This window comes from Heterocephalus glaber, unplaced genomic scaffold (genome assembly GCF_053883595.1).
Source record: "Heterocephalus glaber isolate CG9 unplaced genomic scaffold, H.glaber_assembly_v1.0 deba00001688, whole genome shotgun sequence".
Taxonomy (NCBI): Eukaryota; Metazoa; Chordata; class Mammalia; order Rodentia; family Bathyergidae; genus Heterocephalus; species Heterocephalus glaber.
In genome coordinates, this window is record NW_028258413.1 from 7,210,865 (window position 1) to 7,232,707 (window position 21,843).

At 40.5% G+C, this 21,843-nt stretch overlaps 1 protein-coding gene across 2 annotated transcripts in view; it reads left to right on the forward strand.

The window, feature by feature from the left end:
- The first annotated feature begins 21,183 nt into the window (after window positions 1-21,183).
- Window positions 21,184-21,843, forward strand: part of Tacr3 (tachykinin receptor 3) — a 70,568-nt gene continuing 69,908 nt past the window's right edge. For both annotated transcript variants that reach the window (XM_004866255.3, XM_087198691.1), the window contains exon 1: window positions 21,184-21,653. In XM_004866255.3, coding sequence (XP_004866312.2) covers window positions 21,205-21,653 — 449 coding nt within the window. In that variant the 5' untranslated portion in view covers window positions 21,184-21,204. The remainder of the gene's footprint in view (window positions 21,654-21,843) is intronic.

Consider the following 21,843-nt stretch of genomic DNA (forward strand, 5'->3'; position numbering starts at 1 on the left):
CTTTTGAATGCTTCATTTGGCGGTCTGTTGTGTTCTCTATTGAGAAACAGAGGCACCCTTTACCCAAGTGGTTGGGTTTAGAGACTGCATTAAGAGAAAAAGCTGTGTGGCAAAATCACAGTTCACCGTCTGGACCTGAAACTCCTCCAGGAGATTTGCAGGTGGCCCTCAGCACTGAATGGGATCAGCCTCTGCTGCTTCCTGTCCCTCTGGCCTTCAGACTCCAGGTAAGGTTTGCAGAGTGGCTGTGCTGTTCTTGCTCCTTCGGGTGAAAAAACAAGAAAACAAGTTTTGACCTAGTGCCTCAGAAAGATCCAGTTGCCACGGGGAAAGATGAGTCAAAACAGACAGAAGAATATTCAACAAAATAGAGCTGATGAAGGAGATAAAAATGTGAACTTGATAAAATAATAGATATTAAGAAAGATTAGCTCTGGCTTCAAAAAAGTATTTCTGAACCCAAAAATAAATGCAAACCAAACAACACAATTTACTAGTTAGATAAACCAGTACAGAGATTTAATGAGAAATTGGAAATAGTTGAAAAGTTGAATTAATGTCTTGACAAAGCAAGTTGAAGAAATATCTAAATCACAGAGCAACCATGCAAAGAAGTGGATGCAATAAAGAAAAAATGAAAATTGGAGGATTAATGATGGCACATAAAGTACAAATAATAGTTAAGCAAAAAAATAAGAGGCACATATACAGAGGGCTGAAAATTAATTGAGAATAGAAGAAAAGGTCCTTTAGGTAGAGGAGAACAGGTTTGTAAATCAAAGAGACAGAGGATGAATTCAGGGCCAAAATGCAGCCAGTTAGTTACATCATTTCTGGCTAAGAAGCATTTTTTAACTCTAAAATTAAAAAATAATAATCATACAAGTTTACAAAATAAAAATCTTAACTATAAAAATCATCAAAAATAAAAAAATTCCTAACTTATAATTCAAAAGACAATAGAAGAGCATCTCCGAATTCTTACAAAAGAGGAAGGTAAACCATGGGACTTGAAGATGGAAGAATAGGAAAAGAAAAATAATGAGATTTTAATTTTGCAGTATTTACAAAACTGGATCAAAATGTTTAAGGAAAACAAATAATGTGTATTAAAATTATTAAAATTGGCTTCTTACAACAGAAAGTTATACTTTAGGAAAGAATAAAATTAAATTGAAGATGAAAATTATCAAAGTATCTGATCAAACAAGAACCAAGAGTGAAGTCAATGTGGGGAAAGAACAAAGCATGACAAAGGTCAGATACTGAAGGTGGAGGGAAAGGGTGGGGAAACTGAGTCACACCTGGCACGCAGGGGGACACTCAGCCAGCTCCCACATGGCCTCTCAGGGGATGGACAAATGGCAGAAATCAGCGATATTAAGATATGTGGAATGAAACGTATAATGCATAATATATAACTTGTCTTATATCACATAACCACATAGCTATGAAGTGTGATCTAAACATAGGATGAATGTTTAAATACAAAAATTTATTACAGTAAAGACACATTGTCATTTCTCCCTCATAATCCTCCCTCTTGCTTCAAACACACTCATTCCTACACTCTCATCACTCACTGAAGCATCTCTGGAGTCCTCTTTCTTGACTGTCCTTATGAGATGTGATGAAAAATGCATGCTGCCACCTCACCCCGGAAAGAATGGCTGCTATCAAGAAATCAACCAATAACAAATGCTGGCGGGGGTGTGGGCAGAAAGGAACCCTTCTCCACTACTGGTAGGAGTGCAGACTGGTACAACCACTATGGAAATCAGTATGGAGATACCTCAAAGAACTAGGGCTAGAGGTCCCATTTGACCCAGCTATTCCCCTGCTGGGTATCTTCCCAAAAGAATTAAAAGAATCATACTATAGGGATGTGCACCCATGTTCATAGTGACACAGTTTGTAATAGCTAAAGCTTGGAAAAAGCCCAAGTCCCCATCAACTGGAAACTGGATAAAGATGTGGTTTTTTTATAAAATGGAGTACTACTCAGCCATAAAGAATGAGAAACTAGAGACATTTATAGCTAAATGGATGCATATCGAGGCCATCCTCTTAAGTGAAATAAATAGGACACGTATGTGTAAATACTGAATAGTTTCTCTAGTGTGAGAAACTGAAAGTGCAAATAAGGGTTAAAATGATTAAAATGAGTAACTGATAATTTGAAATAGGAAAAAAGGTCCAAAGAGGTAGAGGGGAAGGGAGAGGAAGGGGAAAGGAAAGAAGGGAAAGGAAAAAATTTGAGAAAAAAAAATGGATATGATGTCTATGTAAATAGGGAAGGGTGGAGGGGGTGAAGGGCACAGGTAATGGGGAAAAAATAAGAATCAAGATACATCATGTACAGGTACAAGCACCCAGTGATAAATGTAAATGTATTGTTTATCTAAAATGTACCAATAAAAGAATTTAAGAATAAAAAAAAATGCATGCTATAAGTGCCATCCAACATGACACTGTCCTCACCCACCGTAGTCACTGGGTCTGGCACCGCGCAACTTCTGGCTCTTCTCCACGGTCAAAATGATCATGAAAGAAAGGTAAGCATCTTGAATCCATTCAGGCTACCAAGGCAGCCAAGACACTCAGGAAAAATAACTTTCAGAACTGCTTCAGAAAGTGGCAAGAATGACCGCATAGTGCATTCAAAGTGAGCTGGAATGTTTTGAGAGGGATTCATGGCAATGCATCTTTCACTATAATAATTTTTAATTTAAATATCCACCATATCTACATATTTACTCCTTGAATTTAAGAATTGCTGTCAAAATAGCTATTATAACTAAGTAACTTTGCGTTATGATATTCAAGTCACAATAGGAACCTTATTTCTTGATTCTCATTTAATTCTCATTAGCTGAATTGATTGAGGAATCTCATTCAGTGTGTGTTAGTTTGGAATCAATTCAGAGTGATGGTCACTACTTTTACCTATACTTTTGTTTCCTGCAATAAAAAAAATATTTTTCAAGTCTTATTTTCTCAACTATTTTATACAAACATACAGTTACTAAAGAAAGAGAAATCACGACAAAATATTCTTTCGTGAAACCAATTTTATCTTTTAGAATCAAGTCTTTGTTTACCATTTTTCATTGAATCAGTATTATCTGTCTTTTCTCTCTTTTCTTTGGCACAATGTAAATGAAGCAATATTTACAAGTGTTTAACTTCTGGGGAAAAGTATCATGCTAATTTGTATTATGTAAATAAATGGAAATATTATCAGGCTCAATATTAGTATTTATTCCTTTGTAAATCACAGACATAACGTAGGTCCCATACTGCAGAATCAGGGTTAGAAGAAAAGAAGGTCTTAGACATAGGGCAGAAATGTATGTGTCTAAATCATCCCTTGCTCCCTCTTCCCTATTTTTCTCTCAATGTCTAAATGATCTGTCCAACCATGGGCCATCGATGCCACATACATTGAGTTTCAACACATACTAATTCAATGGGAAGTTCCCTTCATTCCTTTATTACCTCTTAATTTATTAAGCAGCTTTTTCAATTGCCTATTCAAATTTTCAGCTTTTCCATTATTTTGTGGGTGGTAAGGTCTGATGTTTCTCAGAAATTGTTCCACTGCACTTGCACTAAATTGAGTCTCCTGATTGTACGCCACGTAAGAAGGTCTGTATTGGAATATTTTCTGCTCTAGGCTTAAAAGAGTCAGGGGTTTTTTTTCCATTCATGAATACATAAATCCAAATGTAGACTGAGTGCCTAAATTGGTCAAGACACTTTGGTACCCATCTAGTTCCCTGACTAATGAATCAATGAAGGCTGCATACAAGGTATGGATGCCCTGGGTCTGCTCATTCTGCAACCATTGCTTCTTTTATTTTCTGACATTCCTGATAAGAAAAAAAAGAAAAGAAAAAGGAAAAGCAACAGTTAGTGATACTGTGGATTTCTGGATGAGACAGTTGTGAGACCTAGATTTTTTTCTATTTATCAGTTCATTACTTGATTTCTCCCTCCCATTTATCTCATGTATCAAAATAATCACTTTAAAGGAATCAAGATGAGAAGAGAAGGCTCCCAGACCAGTAGGCTCTGTATCACTGCTTTCACCAGCCATGGATCAAAAGTAATTTTCTAAAAATCAACTGCATCTGTCTTGAATATTTGCAGACTGTGTCCTTGCCTTTATTTGCTAAACAGCATGGCACAACAACCACTTCTACAGCACTCACATGTGCACGGTGTCATAATTAATCTATAGGTGATTTAGAACATATCGGAGGATTCCACAGGCTGCACGTGAATATTACACTATGTTCTATAAGGAAATTGAGCATCTATAGATGTTATTATCCAATTAGTATCCTGACCTCAAATTCCACAATAATAACAGACAGCTGTATTCACATTTTGGTCTGAGTCCTTTTCTACATTTCCATGAGATTCTTTTAATATCAACATGCTGCACCATGATTTCTTGCTTCTGAACCCATGAAGTTATCCCTAACATAGCACCTCATGCTGAGGTCCTTTTTATATTCTAATTATCTAAGCTATATTTTCTAGACGTATTGCTAGTCCATTGACAATTGCTTAAGAAATGATGAAAATTCATACCATCTCATTATTATTATCACCTTGTTTACCTGTTGCCATGAGAAACATCTCTCTTAATTCTGCCCTTTGAGTGAAGTTATCATTTCCTTCTCCCACTTACATATACCTGTCAACCACTCACAGAGCACATGTTTTCCAGGTTGAGCATCCACCCTCCATGCCTGAGAAAAGATCTGTAGTTCACATTGCCCTTTAGGATTCTCACAGAACTGATTGTTGGAAGAGTCTCATTTAGCCAGATGGCTAGGCAATGTCTTAGGAAGATTTAACAAAAGATCCTAAGGCATAGCAGTCTTGTGGTCATTTTTATAACTGACACCTTCAATGACTTCCCTAGTTGCATGTTCTTGAATATATTATTCCCACCTAATGAGGAAAGTTTCTGAGTACTTCCTTTGCAGCTATGACAATGAAGTAATACAGCTCAGGCTGTGATAGGTTTTTCAAGTCTCAAAATAACTACATGTTCTTTAGCAGTAGAGCATCAGTTACAGCTCAATGGCTAGCTAGCCTCACAAATGGTGTTGCTATGGTTTCAATCTAGAATGTCCCCCCAAAGTCTCAAGTGTTCACAAGTGGGGCTTTTAGAAGGTGATTGGATCTGAGGGATGCTGTACTCACCACTGGTGAATCATAGCTGACTGTGCTGTTAGGAGGTGGATCCTGGTCAGGAGAGGGGGTCACTGGGGTGGGTCCTGGAAGGGGGCTTCTCCCTCCTCAGCTGCTTCTTCTTTCTCTCTTCCTGGCCATCGTGATGTGGACAGGTTTTCTTCAGCCAGGCCCTTCCACCATGCCATTTCTGGCTTGGAGCTGGCTGACCATGAACTTAAACCATGAGTCAAAATAAACCCCTCCACCTTCAAGTTGTGGATGTCAGGTATCTTGTCCCGTGATGGGAAAGTGACTAAAGTAGGTGCATACCTTGAAGATGCATCAAACTGTGTCCAAAATCCCAGAGGTCACAGAGAGGTGGAAGGAAGAGACTGTCCCAGATTCCATCACTGTGGCTGCACATTGCCGACCCTTTCAAAGTCATTTAAGTGGATTTGACTGTATTCTAAATTTCTGAAGCTCAAAGGAAACTAGTTCTTGCTCAAAACTCCATGTAAAGTTAGCACCTTTCCTGGTAGGTTTATGAGGAGGGGATAGTAAAATTTCCAGGTACGGTATGTACTTTCCCCAGAAACTGAAGAACACAATCATTCTCTCAGCCTCTTGTTTTGATTTTGAATCTGACAGAGACACCTTATTTTTTACTGTCAGAGGGATAACTCCAATTGGTCCTGTGCAAGTGGGCCAGAGAATTTCCCAATTTACTATAATCCCTGTTCTTTAGTTGGGCTGATTAGTCATCCACTGGAGGTCACATGATGCTCAAGCATTCTGTCCTAGTTTGGTCACAGGTTGAGACATCAACATTATAACATCAATATAGTGAATAACAGAGGATTTTATTATGGCAGTTAGTAAAATAATGTAGATTCCCGGGGAAGCATAATAATACATATTAGAGCCTGTCTAAGTTACTTTTCTCTCTTTGCTGAGACAAAATACCTGACACCCAAAGTTAAAGGGGGAAATGTTTCTTTAGCTCACAGTTTGTAGAGGTTTCAGTCCATAGTTGGCTGCTCCAAGGCAGGGTGGCACATGGCAGAGGGGCATCACAGAGGAGAAACAGTTCATGGAACCCAGAAGGAAGCAAAGCAAGCAAAAAAGGAACCTCAACAGCATCTTTCTGTCCCTTTTATCTTATCCAGACTACTGAAGGTGGGTGGCGCTCACATCCTTAATCCTGGTGCCCTTGAGCCTAGCATTGCATCAGGAATCAATCCCAGCCTCACACACTCTAGATCCAGCTGCCTCTGAAAAAGCCCCACCTATGACTGCATGAGGCTTTGGGGGGACAATAGACACAGCCATAACAGAGCCAATTCCACATGAATGAAGATTGAACTTGATTTCCTTCTAATACAGAGATGAAAGGAAGGTATAAGCTAAAGCAAAGATCAAATATAAACCTCCAGTTTTTATTGTACAGCTTGACTTGTTGATATCAAATTGGGCACCACTAGTGACATGTGAAACATCACTCTCCTCAATGTTCCATGATCTGTAGTTAATTTCCAGAATCCACACCTTTTCTTACCAGTCACATTTGACAAGGACTTGATGAGAACTAATATCTATCAAATAGATCCTAAATTAAAATGAAATTTCTTTTTGGCCTCTGCTTCTCCTATAATTGTTTTATATTAACCACTAAGTGGATTTAGGTAATTGGGAAGATTGCAATCTAGCAAGCTCAATTTAAAGAGGATGAAAAGATATGAACATTTTCCCAATGGTTTGGGCAAGGAAAGCTTTTCCAAGTTGGTTATGGCATTTATTCCAATAATATATTCTAGTAACAATGGGCATAACTTTTATTCCTAAGTTCCTTCTTATAGCCAGACTCTTATGCTGTCAAATCACCATTCGCTGCTGGGTCAATTAGACACCGTTGTAACTTTTGGTTAGCAAGTAGAGGTGTGGCAGTGCATGGAGTGACAGAAGTCAGCAGTACTGACAGTGTCTCTTTACCCCTTCAGGTCATTTATCTACACAAACACACACGACTTCATGTCACCTCCCAATAACTCAGCTGTTTTATATCCAAGGGACCTTGACCAAGTGAGGTCCATAGTCCTGCCAAAAGAGACTTCTATGTACTTTTGTTTAATTTTTCCTTCCAGTCAACCAAGAAAATTATTTATTCAGGTGAGGTGATAAGGTTCTTTCAAGCCCAAGGAGAATAACAGGGTCAGTAAACTCTTGTCTAAAGAGTCAACTTTGAACTGGGCATGTTGTTGCACACCTGTAACCCCAGGACTCTGGGGGCTGAAGCAGGAGGATCTCAAGTTCAAGCCCAGCCTGGAACATTTAGCCATTTAGCAAAACCCTGTCCTAAAAAACAGAAACAAAGCAAAAAAGGCCCTGGTTCAATCAGAAACAATTTTTTACAGCACAGCAGAAAATATAGCTGTCAGACAGCAAATTCTAAAAACCTAAAATGAGCAGTGTAAATATTACAAAGACTGAGACCAGAATTTTCCTGTTGAAAAATTACTTATTCAAGCATTCACCCCTAAAATTGTTATACCTTATCTCTTCCTAGAGAAATAAAATGCTAATAAGTCAAGTACTTCCAGAGAGAAAAATCTAAATCTCCAGAAAAAGAAATAATATCTGCTAAACAGAACAGAAGACATCAGAGTTGGAATAAATCTGCCCGAGTGAAAATTATAAATACAATTGCCTATGGTCAAAAAATTCTATTGGGTAACCTCACTTTTCACACTGCCACTGGAACTCGGGAAGACAGCACAAACAAGAGAGTAAATGTGGTTTTCTTCCAACCCAATATTCTTTGAGTCTTGTTAGCAGAAGGTAACTGGGAAAATCTGCCAGAGGTAGAAAGCAGGGCACCTTCTGTTTAGAAAGACGATAGCTCTGGAAGAATGGATACAGAATGGGGAAGCTCAACATAAATTTCTTTTATGATAGATCACCATTCGAAATACTACACACACACACACACACACACACACACACACACACCTTCTTCAGTCAGCATTTGGCAATGTACCCTCTCAGGAGGTATAAAAAATTAATTTTTAACTCAATTATGGAAAGTCAATATGGAAAGTTCAAGTGTCTGCAAATAATCAACAAATATCAAGCCTATCATCCCATGCCAGTAGCTACTTGAAGAAAATTATTTCTTTCCTTATTTCCTTAAGTAATGTTAAGGGAATTATTTCAATTTTTAGTGAATTTGTATGTGCATTTTTTAATTATCTCTGAATTACTTAAGGATAAAAACTCCGATGGCAAAATAATCATCTGGATAACCCTATGGAATTACATCACACATGCATTGAATTGCTTAAAATTCTCATCAGCAAACTTGGGGAAATAATAGAGAAAGGACATAAGAGGTAGAAAGGAAAGGAAGAAAGTAGAGAAATAAATTACAATGTGTAGGCAATATACTTCTCATTGCCTAGATTTAGCATATGTTCTAGAGAGAAAGAGATTGGAGAACTGACCCTTCCATCATTCTTAACTCACAGTGAAAAGGTTTAGCACAAATAAGTATGAGGCTAGTGTGGGAAATGTGCATTTTCATGCATGCTGGCTCTGAATGTGATCTAACAGTTTACCTTGAGCTGAAGTGAAGAAGCAGCAATGTATCCCAGAGTTTAAAGACAAGATGTTTATTCTTTAGAAAACATGGTCCATGCCCATACTGTAATTTCTGACTGATATTAAGGATTCTCAAGCGCAACTTGGATGCTATGAGATTGTCTTGGACAAAGAAACTGTGAAAGAATCCCTGTGTGAACTATGACTAGGCCTTTGTGTGTGGGGGGAGGGAGGGGTATGGTAGGAATATTGCTACAGATATCACTAGGCTCAGTGTGGTGCCTCTGATCTCACTCTGCCCATGGTGCCCGTCTTTACACCACACTTTCTTCATTCATCCTTTTGTTGTTTGTGTTTTGGGTCCAAAGAGATTCTCTGTCTGCTCTTCGCCTGCTGGTTGTCCTACTTGCTGTTTGCCTTCTAGAAAACATTCATGGCCGCTGAAGACCCAAGTCCTTGCATGTTTGAAAATGTCTCTCTGTTCTGTTTTTGTTTGACTGAAGAATTTGTCAACTGTCTTCCAAAGGTACATATGTTGTATTGTAAAATCCCAACCCAGATGGATTTATTAAACTGATAAGTGATTCGATGTTTCCTGCCTGTTACGCAGCATCCTATTTCCTAACCTGGAGATCTACAAATTTCATTTGAGTAGTTCTGACTTGATTCTTTTGTGTAAGTTTTGATTATGACATGATGAATCTTTCTGAATCTAAATCGAGTTTGTTTCCATGTTTTGGAACAGTGTCTCAGCATAAACTTCACCAATGAGCCAGTACTCTGAGCCGGGAAGTAGGGGATATGGCCATGGTAAATTAAAATACCACGAATCTCTCCTGTTGGTATTCAGCCATTTTTATTAATTAAATATCTCCCTGAAAACTGGAAGGTTTTTATTAATTACCAGAATTCTGAGAAAGCCAATTCTGATGCTTTGTTCCTTGCTTTTATGGAGACTTTTGAAGATCCGTATTCCACCATTTTCCTTGGTAACATTCTTCAACTGTATTGTTTCTTTCCATTTGAGTCTGTCCTTAGAAATTCTATGTATATTTTGGGTCACTCTTTTCTTCTATGACTATAGTTTGCTTCCTAAGTATATTATTTACTAAATTATTTTTTCTTTTCAAATCTACCCTCCATGTTCTGTCTTGCAGTAGTGATTCATTTTATTTGCATTCTAGTATGGCTTTTTTAATTTTATATTTTTAATTCTCTGCGTTCCACTTAATTGAATGTTTCTTTAAATTTCCTTAGTTTCCATTCATAGATATCACTGGCTCTTTAGGAATTTACTCTGTCTCACATTTCTCTATCAGGTTACTTTTCTCCTTTTTGCTTCATATGAATCCTTTAAGTAGGTACTTGATGTTTTACCGATCATTGTATTAGTCAGGTTCTCTCAAGGGACACAGCCAGCAGAATACACATAGTGGTGAGGAAAGTTGTTAGGTTGGTTTTCACGGTCAGAGACTGGGCAGCCCCACAGTGCCATCTGGACGGAGAGCCGAGGAAACCTGAGCTTGGCTCAGTCCATGAAGCTGGAAGCCTCAGAACAAGAGGCCAAAGGATGCCTCCCTGCCCAAGGCGGAAGGTATGAAGCTCCCTGCAGTCACAGGTGCACGTCCATGTTCAAAGGCTGCAGAATCTGGAGAGTGAAGCCAGAGGGCAATGACGGCAGCAGCAAAAAGCACATCTATGCACCAGTTCAAGAAGGGAGCATACTTTTAAAATTGTACTTCTGAGAAGAGAGCAAGTTCAGGACACACTGAAAGTCAGGCACTGCTCTCCACATCTATATCCCCAGGTTGGTTTATGCTTCTTTTCTCTCAGCCCCATCACACCCAAAGCCTCTTAAAGATACCTCAAGTCCACAAATTAGCTTAGCTGATAAGACAAAGGGCAGAAACCTGACCTTAAGAAATACAATAGATGGGCTCCTGTCTATTTTAACCCCATCCCTGTAACCGCTCCTCTCACCTGTGAAGTAAGCCATTATCTTTATTCCTATGGGTGGGACAGCACTTTTCTTCTACAAACCAAACCCAAATTTTGTGCAGATTCACAAATTCCACCACCAAAAGCGTATAAACATTCCCACCTCCAGACTATAGTGAGCCTCACTCAAGTCCACACTCTATGTACTTAAAATTCTTCATAAAGAACTGCTTTATGCCCTAAGGAAGGAAGAGGAAGAGGAGGAGGAAGAGGAGAAGGAAGAAAAGGAAGAGGAGGAGAAGGGAGGTGGGAAGGGATAGCCTACTGGAAAGTGCTGCCCACATTCAGGGTGGGTTTTCCCCCTCAGTTCACTGACTCATACAGCAGTCTTCTCTGGAGACACACACACACACACACACACACACACACACTCAGAAATGCGCTTTGCCAGTTTTCTAGGCATCTCTCAATTCGGTCAAGATGACAACCCACCTAACCACCATAATGATTATTCGCAGTTTGGCTCCTGTCTGGGATGGGATGAGCTGTTCTTTCTGAGCAAAGCGGCCTGCCAAAAGGGCACTAGGTAAAAGCCTAAGCTGTGACCTCACCTCCGAGGGAGTTTGAGTTTGGGTCTATTGTTCTTTTATCCCTGGAAACTTTCTGATGAACAACCTGCTTTGGAGTATGGAGTTTTCATACTTTACAGGGCAGCTCTCATCTCCTAATATTTATGTAATAATTTCTCCCTTGAATTTCTATGGCTTTCTTTTTAAAATTAATTTTATGGGTACGTTTTAGATCTGCGTCATGATTACATTCATCATGGGGAATTTGCACCTGTACAGATGTATCTTGCTTCTTATTGCCCCATTTCCCTCCCCTCTTCTTCTCATTTACAGAAACTTTGTTTCCATTTTTCCCTTCTATTCTCTTTTTTTTCTCTTTTTCCTCATGGATTTCTAAAATCAGCAACTGCAAAACTGTCTGACATCTACCTAAGCTAAGTCACCCTGGAACCTATTCGGGAACAACTTGAATGCCCATGTCTGCATTTAATCTTACCTGTCTTGCCTAATTTTCTTGCTATACAGGTTTCAGAGATGCTCATGGTCTGCTGTTCCAGTTATTTATTTGTCTCCTTAGAGTGTCCCATTTATTAGGCAGCTCTGAATTCTACCAGGTCATCTGCACTTCAAAAATATCTCCTAGGCCTTGACACAACCTTTGATGACATAAGCCAGTCCTGCTGAGTCAGTCTGGGACTGAGCCTACCTGTTGGGACTGAGCCTCCCTGAAGGTTCCATGGAAGAACTTTTCTTTCCTATTTTTATTGTTTGAGTTTTGGTTGTTTCAGACAAAAGAACAGTGTAACAGTATCTTTGGACCATCAACTTTACTAGACAATGTTCAGGCTTTATTTTTTTAATAGAGTCTTTGTTCCATTTGTTGAATTTTGTTTTGTTTTCCTCTTGAAGATGAACTGATTAGAGGCAGGGAATCTGGGGAAAGAACACTGTTGAATTGCACTCAGTTGCAGAACCAACTTTTCATTTCATTTGTTTTCCGACTGTTTTATGTTTTGTTCATTTATTTTCTTGAAAGATGGCATAACAGAATGCCTAAGATTGCAGACTTTGACACTAAATTCTCAGTACAATTCTTCCTCCTAATATTTCCTAGGTATTATATGTGACTCCAGAAAAGCTATGTAATCTTCTGCTTCAATTCTTTGTTAAAAATTTAGAATAAAAGCATCATCACAGAAGACCCTTAGGGCATATAAATGAGGTAAGACATGTAAATCACATGCCTGGACCACCGCATAGCACATGCAAAGTGCTCAATGAATTAATTCCTATTTTACCAGAACAATTTTCTATACTTAGGGGTTAAATTCCAGTATGATAGACATCATATATAGTGCCCATTGTGTGGTGGGCATTTAATACAAAAGATACACAGTTAGATAAAATGATCACAAGAAGTAGACATGGCAAATAAACATATGAAAAAATGTTCAACATCACTGGTTATTCAAGAGATGCAAATGAAAACAATGCTGAGATTCCACTTCACTCCAGAAAGAATGGCTGCTATCATGAAATCAACCAACAACAAATGCGGGCAGGGCTGTGGGGAAAGAGGAACCCTGCTCCACTGCTGGTGGGAGTGTCGACTGGTGCAACCACTGTGGAAATCAGTATGGAGATACCTCAAAGAACTAGGACTGGAAGTCCCATTTGACCTAGCTATTCCCCTGCTGGGTATCTTCCCCAAAGAATTAAAAGAATCATACCACAGTGATATATGTACACCCATGTTCACAGCAGCACAGTTTGCAATAGCTAAAACTTGGAAACAGCCTAAATGCCCATCGACTGGAGACTGGATCAAGAAAATGTGTTTTTTTTTATAAAATGGAGTACTACTCAGCCATCAAAAATGAGAAATTAGAGACATTTATTGTTAAATGGATGCACACTGAGGCAATACTCTTAAGTGAAATAAATAGGACACACGTGTAAATACAGAATAGTTTCTCTAGTGTGAGAACCTGAAACTGTAAATAAGGACTAAAAGGTATAACAGATAATGTGAAATAGGAAGAAAAGGGGCAAAGGGGAAGGGGAAGTGGGAGGGGTAGGGGAAAGGAAAGAAGGGAATGGAATTAATATGAGAAAATGAAAAAATGGAAACAAAGTCTTTGTAAATAGGGAGGGATGGAGGGGTTGAAGGGAGGGCAGGGGAAAGGGGAAAAAAATAAAATGAAGAGAGTATGTAAAGGTGCATATCTCCAATGATGAATGTCATTATATTGTACACCTAAAATGTACCAATAAAAGGATATACAAAAAAAAGGTTTTGTGTGAATTTTGTATTACTTCCTTAGATCAAATAACTAGTAGTCATTAGGAATGGCATTCCTGGGCTCAAATATTGAGGGTTATCCCTTATGGTTTTTTATGTATATTAGAAAATTGCTTTTTATTGTACTGTTTTCTACTTCCTTAATAATTTGCATTGGGGGTTATTATTTTAAGAACATTGACTGTTTTTAAGTAAGGAGGAATTCGAGGTATTTTTGCTCACAGTCCCTTTACATATTGGTTCCCACTCAACACTTCACTTGGCAACAGATGAGCTTCCATTTTCCAATTAAATATTTCCTTCAACATTCATCGTGCTCAATTATGGTGGGTGAGTTCATCTTTTGGCCCTGTGCTGTGCCTCCCTCCATTTACCATCCCTGTGGTCTTGGACAAAATCTCTTGAAGCCTCTGTTTTCTCCTCTATATGATGAATCCCTCAGGTACCTCCGTATTACATTGTTATAAGGACAAAGAAGATCTATGTAATTAAGGTGCCTTCCTTAAACCTGCCCTTTATGATGGCCATTTGAATTAAATTAAACGTAACATTAACCTTTAAAGGGTAGCTAACATTTCCATATTATCTCTTCTGGTTTCGATGTGATTCAAATGGGTTCCCCAAAGGCTCCTGTGCTGTGTGGCTATCCTGACAGCTGGGGCACCATGAAGAGCTGAGACCCATGGGAAGGTCACTGAGGCAACACCCTCGGGGGGCATTCTTGGGGCTCTCACTGGATCTCAGAGTTCCCAGGAGAACAGGTGTCAGAAGAGAGGCCGGCACCTCCCCTGGGTCTCCCCTGCTTCCTCTCTGGCCTGGTGATCTCTCCACCACGCTGTACTGTGGCCACAAGGCTTCCACCAGAAACTGAACTGATGAGCTGCCCAGTCTTGGACTTTCAGCCTCTAAAACTGTGAGCTAAATAAACCAACTTTCTTCACATAATACTCACCCTTCGGTATTCATCATAGCTGCAGAAAACAGGCTAAGATTGTAGCTGTCTGTAAGGAAATGACACAGTATATTTAGGAAAACTCCATAGCTAAGTTGAATCAACACATACATCTTTTATAATTCTAAAACCTAGAATATCACTTAGCATAAAATCATGCTCAATCAATATACTGCAATTGAGTCAATGCTACCACACCACTGTAGGTCTCAAATCTCTTAAAGCATAGGACAAAGTGAGGTCATTATTTCAAACGAAGCCTGTAAGAAATGACTGCTGGTAAATATACAAAAGTTTAAGCATTTGTGGTTTCGTGTTTCTTTTACTAAAAAGGGAAGGCTATCTTGCAGAAATAAGAATTATATATTCAAAATACACTCACATTCTCCCCAAACCTCTTTTACTTGAACTCTATGGGTCACTGCTTCCCCATATGTGTAGCAGAGAAAAGCAGTAACTGTATGGATGACAGCCCATTCATACGTGGGATACACATCGGAAGTGACTCACAAGACAAACATGACAGAATGAGCTAAAGAAGAAAGATTGATTCCACATTATCTCTTATGAAAATTGCAAATTTTTAAACAGAGATAATTGTAAAATAAAATAAACATGATTCTCTGTAGCAGAAACCTCTGAGTAACTGATTACAGTCTCATTTGCACAAATGATTCATTTGGAGAATGTGGGAAGTGAAGTTTACTTCCAAATAATTTAATTTCTTACACTCCCAACCAGTAAAATAAAATTTTATCTTTTCTTCACTGAGAATTTGTAAAACCTCAGTTAACTGAATATGAAAATCTTTTTTAAGTCATTTCTTGAAATGTAAAACAGAAATATAATATGAATTATAGATCTTTGCCTGAAATGTGTTAGAGAAAATGTACATAAGATTCAGTGATTTTATCAGTAAAACTGATAAACAGAGCCCAAAGTTTTGAACACATTAGTAGATTTTGTATTAAGTATGTAATTAGAGGGCACAGGAGCACTATTCCTAGTGATATTACCCAGTAATAAAGAAAATTGCCATTTTTAATTATACACTTTATAGAAGAGGATCAAAAGCTGATGTTCTATAGTATTTTGTTACAGTGAATGAATGTAGTGTTCAAATACTCCATGTTTTTGTGTGTATAAAAAAACCAATTCATAAATTCTGCCATTAAGGGCACAAACGTATGATAACATCTTGAATTAACTACATGACTGGTACCAAAATAAAATCTAACACAATCTTCTGTGAATCTAATAATAACAATAGATAATGTTAACATCAGGTCACTTGGGAAAGGAAAGATACCAGTAGACCAGTGTATTATTTTTAATGTGAAATATGCCTGTGTACTTTTTTAAAGAAAATATAAAATTATTTCTTCCCAATATGATTTAAAACACCAAATAACACTTTAAAGCACCAAATTACAACTTGCAATACAACATAAACTTCATCTACAAATGACAAACTCAATTAAATAACATTTATTTCTGAGAGATCAGGCTTTCGTTAATTAAATATGCCCTTCAAAAAGTCACTAACCAATTTAGGGCTGTCAATTTCAAATTATAAACAAGAAGATCAGATATGCTAAGCACCTAGCAATCCCACTGAAATATTTGTTATAGGTTTTATGCTCTCATAATTCATATCCCACTCACAAATTCTTATCGTTTAATTGGGAAGACAAATAGGAAAATCATAATTATAAGATAGTGTGAAATAAGCCAAGCCACTGACATAAATAGGTACTGCAATGGACTTCCCTTCCTGGAAACTCTTTTTTAAAAAATGAAGAAAAGTCAAATAAAATTTAAAGAACAAGGATAAAATAATAGGCATAAAAAGGGTTTCCAGGAAGAAGGCCAGAAGTGTGAATACATGATATGTAAAATGTGAGGATGTGTTAGAAGCGTTCCCAGCAGTTTCAGATAAAGAAAAGAACCATGTCAGAAAGGGGTAAAAGATGATATTAAAGAGGCAGACGGGGTTCTAATATTGAACAACCTCCTTGCTCTCCCCTGAAAAGTTTCTGGCAGGGGAATGACTGATCTGATTTATGTTCACAGAGATAGATCTGAGCCCCAGAACACAACAGTTGACAAAAGAATTTTGACCAAAATCAAAATGATACATGATGAGCCTGTCATTGAATACACAGGAGAAATAACAGGAATTTAAACTCGGGAAGAAACACAAGGAGAACAGAAATAAGAAAGTGAATACAAAAACTGCTAAGAATGTGTGTCTACTCTACTGGACCCAGTAAGTTATTGGATTTGTTCCATCAGGGGAGAAGTCCTAATTTCTCAGGCCCTAGAATGTAATAAATTTGTCCCTGCTGCATTGTGGGATTACTTTCGATAGTTATCCTTTAATTCCTTCCCTCATCTCCATTTTGGAATGGGGAGGTCCATCCCATGCCAGTACCACCATTACGTTGGGAGGAAATACTTGTCTTCACATTCAAAGCCCTGTGGAAGGAGAGGGACTTTGCCCCAGGATGGACCATATCCAGAGTCTTCCACAGACTTAGACCATGGCAGATGGGGATTTTTGACTTGACACCTAAATAATATTTTGGACTCAAGTTGATGTTGGAATGGGTAAAGAATTTGGGGAATGGTGGGATGAAGTGAATATATTTTGCCCACAGAAAGGACACAAATTTGGGGAGATCTGTTGTGGGTAGAATTCTATCCCCCTTCAAGTCCTGTGAATGTGGAAATAGGGTCTTTAGTTGGAATAGGGTCTTTGTAGAAGTAGGAAGATTAAAATGAAGCATGCTGGATCAGGGTCAACTCTAATCAAATGATTGATGTCTTCATAAGAACAGAGATGGACACAGGGAAGATGAAGTAAAGACACCAGGGAGAACACCATGTGTTGGCAAAAGTGGCAACTGGAGTCACCTACGTACCAGCCAAAGAACACAGGAGAAGCTGAGAGAGGCAGGGAATGGACTCTTTCTTGACACCCAGAAAGGTCTCTGCCCACAACTTAACTTCAGATTTCCAGCTGCCCGAACTGTGAGAGAATAAATTTCTAGTGTTCAAAAACACTTGTTTTGTCTTGACAGCTCTGGGAAACAATATAAATGTCAAATAGTACTGCTACAGAAAGGCCAAGAAAGTTATGGATGGAAAGTGACTGGTTTAATATGCAGACAGCTGGCAGGAAAGTGCATGGAGATTGTTAAACATTCAGTACTTAAAACTGGTATTGTAGGGGCTGGGGATGTAGCTCAGTGGTGCCTTGACTGCCTGGCAAGTGCAAGGTCCTGAGTTCAATTCCCGATATTGGGGCGGGGGGGACTGATACCATGACACGAGGAAGTAGGAATAATGAATTTAGGTATTTTATTAAAGAAGTTCATGTAAGAATGGAGAAAGAGAGACAAAAACAGTAACTAAAGAATGATATGGTTCAGAAAGAGACTTTAATGCAAGTTCTTATGTACATTTCAATACCAAAGAAAATGGGCCAGAAAGACCGAATGTTGAAGAGAGATGACTGAGAGAACGGGTGGCACAGATACACCGGGCTTTTAGAAGAAGACAAACGACCGGCACTGAGAAAAGAAAAATGCTGCAAATGAGGATGTAAACACAGGCGCGTTGTAATTTTTGGCTGATGGGTTTTTATGTTGTAGGCTAAAGTGGAGACAAGATGACTTCCTGAGCCTGGGAAGGAAGAGGGAGAAGGAAGGCATTTGAGGAGTAGATGAAAACCTGGGAAATGGAAACCGACTGTAGGCACACATGGAGAGAGTGTCCGTGGAGAGTAGGAATTTGGAAAGAATAAGTGTGCACAGTGAAGGGGAGATGTGTAGACTGAGTCACTGCTAGCATTCCCCAGGAGCTGATTACAGGGTAGAAATGACTCAAAGTAATTGCAAAGCAACTCTGATGAAATAGCAAGGGAAGAAGTGTAAATCAAGGGTCAAAGTGGAAGACAGTAAGGATCTAAAATTGATAAGGAAAATTATCTCCAAATAATGGGCAAAAATGAACACAGAAAACTAAAAAGTATGAGAAAACTGCCAAGTAGAAGGTGATTGTCAGAGACATAACTCTGGGATTTAGGCAAGCTCTTTGCAGAAATAATTCTACTAGCCAGCAACATTACCTGGAATACTATTCTATTATGCATATTTTGGGGAGGCCTGTTAAAATAAAAATTCAAGTATGAAATACATGACACTAAGTGTCAAGTTGTTAAGAGAGGAAAGAACAATGAATACACATGAGATATTTATCCTCTTATTATAAATTGCCACAAATAACTGCAGCACACTGCTATTATACATTCAGAGCAAAAATAGACCCACATAAAATTCAGTAGAAATATAATTTAAATATTATACTTCATTATAATAGATTCACTTTTTGATCATTAGAAATAAAAAGTAAGCATTCACATATATGATCTTGATTCACATTAGACTTATGCAATATAACCCATTTAGCCTGGTGTTATATGGAGCCTTCCAACCCCTACTCTCCAGGGCTGTCCTAGCAGCTTCACACACGCGCACAAGCGCATACTCATGTGTGCCCCCCCACCAGGTTGTAAAGGCCACAGTACAAGACTGTCAGTTCCTGCCATTTCCTCTACTGTAATCTGCCGTTTGCTCTGTACCTCCTTTCAGTAGTCCAGGACTATGATTTTTGGAGTTCTTATGGTAAAAGGAAAATGTCTATAAAACAGCTGAGTAGGCTCAGGTAAAAGCAGGACTCAGAATCAGAAGCTGCCATGGGCAGATTGTTCACCAAATTCTCTTAATCAGGAAATTCCATCCTTAGCCATTGCCTTGGAACTCATTTTCTAGGGTACACATTTCTGGTGATTCTGCCTTTTACGAAACTTCATCCCCTCCTCACAAAGAAATTAAGAGAAAATGACAGAATCCATCATTCAGAGGGGGCAGCTTCCTCCCATGCAATGAAACATCCTCGTTTTTCTGTTCCTTCCTACTTCTAACTCTGCACCTGCCTTAGCGGTCAAAGTCCCACTAAACTGAAGGTGTTGTGAGGCCTGCGTGCACCACTGGCTGCTTGGTGGCCACATTCTCAGTACCTGTCACAGCCTTGCAAAGAAGTATTTTCAATATACACCTGAGAAATGACAGGCAAGGACCCTACCAAGCCCCGGAGAGAAAAAGGAAGGCGGATATAAGAAGGAAAGCCACCATCGAAGTCCCGTCCTTGCCTTCTTCAGCACCAAAATAAAAAATTTAAAAAAAAAATTCTTTAAACCTCCTTCACTGTATCTGCTTCGAAATCCATCATTTAGGCTTTTTTTTATATCACCTCTACTATTATACAAGCCTCATGAAGACAGAATTGCACTTATGATTCCCTGTATTATAAACAAAGCAATAGGATAAAATTAATGTATTTCTATACAACTAAGCAATTTTACATCTTTAACATTTTTATCAAAACCTGTTTATTACCAAGCCACAGCATAATTCATTTCACAATCTCGAGTGGTGTGTCATACCAAAGAGGTTTTCTTTCTTGAGTCCTCCTGGTGTCATTAGGAAAGGAAGAGGCATGCATTTGTCACTCAAGCAATTTCTAGACTCTGGGTTAGAAAAATTAAACTGCCTTTCAATATAAAATGATTTGACTTAGAATTAGTAACCCAGAAATGTGGCGTCTTTACTGACTTCACCTATAATTTGTCATATTTTCACAGGCTTGTCGGGGAAGAAGCAGGAAATGATAACACTGAATAATGATCGTGTTCCTCATGCACTACTTCGTGCGCGAATAACAGTTGTGCCCAGTTTACTCTGTCCTCCGCCCTGCCTCGCTGCTCACCTGGTAGTGTTCAGATACAATGCACGTTGGCAGCCGGAAAGGCGCTGATATTTACTGAGGTCCTCCTCATGCCTTGTGTGTTTGCAGGTAATGTATTCAAACTCCTAATACCCATAATTACGCTGTAAATCTTATTTTAATTTTTTTTTTCATTTTCAAATACAGTTTCAGACAGTTCGAGCATGGCTGAGAGATTGCTCGCCTTAGGCTTAACCCCATCTCTACACCCCTGGGAGAGACCTATAAAGCAGAGCTTCCTCCTGCAGCACCCTGATAACTCCGCGGGGCGGATCTAGCGCAGGCTCTTTCCTCCAGCTAGACCTCCACAAAGCGCCAGGCTCCCCTGAGAAGTCCTGCTTCTCTCTTCCCGGAAGCTAAGTTTGTCCTCCCTGGCCTCGCGTTCAAACCCTTGACTCCAAGAGGGAACCGCACGGCCAAGTGCGAGCTGCTTCTGGAGACCCAAGAAGCAGGAAAACTTACCCAGGAGCCAGCCCGCTGCCCTGAGGTGGCGCCTGGGGGGAAATCTGGGGGGGGGGGGGGCGGACCCGAGCTGCACGTGGGCCGCCCCGCGGGGACCCCGAGCCGGGGAGCAGAGCCGAGCGTGCGGGGGGAGGCGCGGGCGGGGCGGCGCGGCCGGGGCTCGGCACCCCGCGTCACCGGGCGGGGACAGCCGGGCTATAAAGCGTGCCGGGCTCCGGGTCTGCGCTCGCGGCTCGGCGGGACCTGGACTCCCGCGCACGACCGGGGCTTCCCGGGCAGTCGCGTCCCGCCGGGCGGAGCCGGGCTCTGTCCCCACCGAGGGCTCCTGGGACGCGGGCTGCGCCCCCATGGCCGAGCCCGCGGGGAACCTGAGCGCGGCGCCCGACCCCGGGTGGCCGGCCCTGGCCGCGCCGAGGAACCTGTCCGCCTCCCCGGCCCCGAGCTGGGCGCCCCCGCCGCGCGCCGGCCCCGCGCACCCGTTCCTGCAGCCGCCCTGGCGCGTGGCGCTTTGGTCGCTGGCCTACGGCGCCGTGGTGGCCGTGGCCGTGCTCGGGAACCTCGTGGTGATCTGGATCGTGCTGGCGCACAAGCGCATGCGGACCGTCACCAACTCCTTCCTCGTGAACCTCGCCTTCGCCGACGCCGCCATGGCCGCGCTCAACGCGCTCTTCAACTTCATCTACGCGCTGCACGGAGAGTGGTACTTCGGCGCCAACTACTGCCGCTTCCAGAACTTCTTCCCCATCACCGCCGTGTTCGCCAGCATCTACTCCATGACGGCCATCGCGGTGGACAGGTGAGGGAGCGGAGCGGGCGGAGGGGCGCCGGTGCCGGGAGGAAGGGGACGGAGCCGGGGACGGGTCTGCAAAGGGAAGGCCTTGGGGAAGGCGCGGCCGAACCGGCTTTCGCTCCTCTGGTCTCCCCGGCCCCCAGGCCCTAAATCCTTGAACCCCGCTGGGCCGTCGAGGGACTGCGTGGGGCGAGCG